This window comes from Tupaia chinensis, unplaced genomic scaffold (assembly GCF_000334495.1).
Source record: "Tupaia chinensis unplaced genomic scaffold, TupChi_1.0 Scaffold000048_1, whole genome shotgun sequence".
Classification (NCBI taxonomy): Eukaryota; Metazoa; Chordata; class Mammalia; order Scandentia; family Tupaiidae; genus Tupaia; species Tupaia belangeri.
Window position 1 is genome coordinate 1,039,004 of NW_006159506.1, and position 3,984 is coordinate 1,042,987.

At 50.9% G+C, this 3,984-nt stretch overlaps 1 protein-coding gene across 6 annotated transcripts in view; it reads left to right on the forward strand.

The window, feature by feature from the left end:
- TBC1D7 (TBC1 domain family member 7) overlaps positions 1-1,611 on the forward strand; it is a 20,404-nt gene extending 18,793 nt beyond the window's left edge. For all 6 annotated transcript variants that reach the window (XM_006141175.2, XM_006141179.2, XM_006141178.2 and 3 more), the window contains exon 8: positions 1,155-1,611. In XM_006141175.2, coding sequence (XP_006141237.1) covers positions 1,155-1,241 — 87 coding nt within the window. In that variant the 3' untranslated portion in view covers positions 1,242-1,611. The remainder of the gene's footprint in view (positions 1-1,154) is intronic.
- The last annotated feature ends 2,373 nt before the right edge of the window (positions 1,612-3,984 follow it).

Genomic DNA, 3,984 nt, shown 5'->3' on the forward strand with positions numbered 1-3,984 from the left:
TCTCTATGTCTCTCTCTCTCTGTCTGGCGAGCGCACGTGCCCTATAGTGAAAAAACCTCTCAAAAAAACAAAACAAAACTAAACTAAACTAAATCATTCTTTTTTTTAGAAAAGAAACATTCTTTTCCTTGGATAAGGACTTTCTGGCTTAAAGTTGGCCTGTGGGCTATATGGGTCATCGGAAAAGTCATGATGCATTTTTGCACAGAAAACCATAGAAAAATAAGTATGGCTTTTCTCACAACCCAGTAGTTTGTGTTCTCTTTCTGCGGGGGGATGCTGACCTGAGGGTGAGTGGTCCATTTGGGGGCGAATCCCCCTCTGGCTACCAGGAAGCACATCAGGAAAAGGAAGAGGAAAACCCGCCCTTTCAGGAAGACTGGTTTTGTCATTGGGAAAGGAGCCGTGCCGCTGCAGGGCTGTGTGCGGCCTCTCGTATCTGCTGCTGTTCCTGGTGGAGCCCCGTCGGCTTTGTCAGCCTGCTCAAGCATTCGCTTAGTGCACGTTGCAGAAGGCCCGCCTGCATCCATGCATGTCCCCTCCCTGTGTACCTTAGTGTCCACTTTGCCAGGCAGAAAGTAGAAGTAGAAAGACCAGGGCCTGAATGAATTCCACAGGGCCTGAAATCTTTTTTGGGGGAGTCATTATGAACATTTGAGCAGTGGCCTGGTAAGTAGCTAAAGTACCAGCTGAACATGTGTTGAATAAATGAGCCACGGTATTATAATAACTAGCTGACCGCACCGGGCTTATGCTAAGTGTGTTCCACGGGTTATTGCATTTCCTGTGAACAGCTCTGTGAAGCCGGGCTATTACTGGGTCATCGGAAAAGTCATGATGTGTTTTTGCATCGAAAAATACATCGTGACTTTTTTGACGACCCAGTAATCCCCTGTGCTAGAGGCGGGGGTCTGAGACCCAGGCAGCTCAGGCCTGACCCAGGCACAGAGGGGCAGTGCACTATTAGAACCCAAGCCTCACCCTGGAGCTCCTCGCATGTCCTCAGGTGGCATGCAAAACAAGCCTTTGATGCTGTAGCTTTCTAGAAAAGAGTGAAAACCCCCACGGAGTGAGTGTCATGCCACAGCGAGTGAGGGAAGACGCTGAACTTGTAAACACTGGGCGCTCACAGAGGCTGGTCTGCTTGTCCACAGATCCCCCAGGACAGCTCGGATGCCATCGTGAGCAAGGCCATCGACTTGTGGCACAAGCACTGCGGCACCCCGGTGCATTCAGCCTGAGCGTTCCCGACGGCCACGGAGTCTGCGGGGCCTGCCCGAGCACCTTGCTCTCGGCCTGGCTCTGCTTACAGGGTGGAGAGCAGTCTTCTCGCTTCGGTGCTCCAAGTGTAATTTTCTTCTGCAGTAGAATCATTGCACTGAGAAGCCTGGCGTTGCTGTGCAGTGGAGCAGCGTGCTCAGTGGCACAGATGCGCACAGCTCACCCCTCCAGGACACTAGGGAAGGGCGTCGGCCTAGGAGGTGGGCGTGCACCGACCAGCCGTGCATAACCGAGCCTGCCCCGCCTTCTCTCCAATTAGCACCAAGCTAGTTACTGGTTTCTTGTTCTATTTCTGGAATAAAGAGCCACTTCCTTTGTTGACACCTCGAATTGGCTCTTGTTGCTGCAGCACTTGTTAAAATGTAAGCCGCTTCCTTCTGAGGCCCCGTCTCACTAAACAGGCTTTTCAGAAGCCTGTCCTTCTGCTTTCTCTTGGTGCCAGTTGGGACGAAACCAGAACTGAACAAAATGCGTCTGAATTTGCCCATGAAGAATGCTTGTTAGATACTTGGCTGGGCTCAGGGTTTTTCCTGACAGGTCGCTGAGCGTCGGAGGACGTCAGGGAGCGCCCTCCACACGCTCACGCAGGGGGCTGGGAGCTTGAGGGAGCAGCCGGTCTGTGCCACCTGACGGTTGCTGTTGCCCGGACAGTGGAGAGCGCGAGCGAAGTGAGGCCCTGCGTCTCAGACCGACTGACCCGTCGGCCCTGTGAGGGTGTGGGGAGTGAGTCGGGTCCCTTTCCCACCCCTTAAAAGAGAAGGGAGATGAAGCAATTATGGAGTTCTCGTTCTGAGAATTCATTCCTTCCCTGGTTATAAAATCCCTGTTGAGAAAGTGCAGAGAAGACCGCGTCGTGAACCACCAGCTCGTATCTCAGTACAGGGACGCATCGAGGGTGATTAGTTCTTTTTTTTTCTTGGAGAGTTTTTTGCTATAGGGTGCGTGTGCTCGCCAGAAAGATGGAGAGAGACAGAGACAGAAAGCAAGAGATCCCCCACCAGGGGGGATGGCCACGCCTCAATCCTTTCCCTCCATTCTCCTCTCGGGATCTTGGGCACGCACGCACATGTGCCCGGCGTGAGTTTAAGCCACCGGGTTCGGGACTGGAACTGCATTCGACTACATGGGAGTCCAGCGACATAGCCATTCTGCCAACCGCTGGTCCTAAGAGTGAGTAGTTCTTGAAACAGAAATGCTCTCCGAAGGCATAGCATGAGACGCAGAGCCGGTGCCTGCAATGTGCACGCTCAACAAGGACTTGCCCACCGTCTGCTCAGTGATCGCCTCCACCCCGAAGAACTCCTCTGGTTTTGGGGAAATCGAAAAAACACACGGGCCTCCTGTCTCACGTGCCCCACCCAGAGAGGTCATAAAGCAGAAATCATGTCACTTCTGTCTTGCTCACCAGCCACGTATCATTTGCACAGATTTTTAGTAAAAGGAAGATGATGAAGATGTGATATTAGTGAATCCCCAAATTCCAGAAAACGAAAAAAAAGCATTCGCAGTCTCTCGAGAGTTTCGGGTCTCCGCTCCTCCTAACTCCTGCTTGGATGTGAGAGCCCAGCGGAGACTCTCGGGGAGCGGGGAGGCTGAGGGCCTCAAGCTCCTCTGCTTCACCATTCAGGTGGGGGTCCAGGCGATCTGAAGTGGAGGGCCCTGTACTGCACAGGGGTCTTAAAATAAGCATTCTGCACGTATCTTCTGCCAAGCTCCTCCTTGCTGGCTGTAGTGCGTAGGGTGGGAAACTATCTATCTATCTATCTACCTATCTATCTAATTATTTTTTAATGAGTCAATTTGATACCTGTGAGAGTTTAGTAGAATCTGATCAGCAGGAGGATTTTTCAGGCCCACTGTGAGGACAGTGACAGAGTAGGTGAGGACCCCAGAGTTTTACTTTGCTGAGGGCCAAGTGTTTTGGAAATGTTTCTGCTTGCTGCCTGGCAGGGACAGCAGGTCCTGATATAATAAAAATACCCTTATCTCCTGTTGCTTTAAGACGCTGATAGGATGCTTCAGACTTTTTTTTTTTTTTTTTCCTGTTAAAACTCACTTTCTGTCAAGCCAAAAATATTGTAGCTAAAATGTAGGGTTTTGTGTGTCTCTCAGAAAGTGGAGATGTAACATAATTAATTTGGTTTCTACTCTTCCCCTTCTAGAGATCTTTCCTTCTTCATTTTTTAACTTGCTATAGGCTCTGTGTACTCACCAGAGACAGAAAGTAAGGGAAAATGAGAAAATGTCCCTCCAGGGGGGTGGCCGTGGCACAATCCCTTCTCATTCTCCCCTCAGGGTTTTGGGCATGCACACACATGTCCCTGACGTGTTTTTCAAACCACCAAGACTGGGACTTGAACTACATAGTTGGCCGTGTGGGATCCAACCACCTTAACCACCATGCCGCCAGGTGACCTGAGACCCTTCTTAGGCATAGATGACAGAGTTCTAAATGCGCTCAGCTGGGAGAAATTGAGGGCTGAGGAAGGTTGGAGTGTGTGTGTACAGTATGTAAGATTTGGGTTGTGTAAGGGTGTGTGTATGTGCGGTTGTGCACGCGTGAGGTGTGAATGTGTGTGATGTGAGTGGTCTGTGTGAGGATAGGATGTGTGGTGTGTGTGTGAGGGTGTGTGTCTGTGTGGGTGTGCACATGGTGTATGAGTGAAGATAGGATGTGGAGTGTGTGTGAGGTGTGTGTGTGGG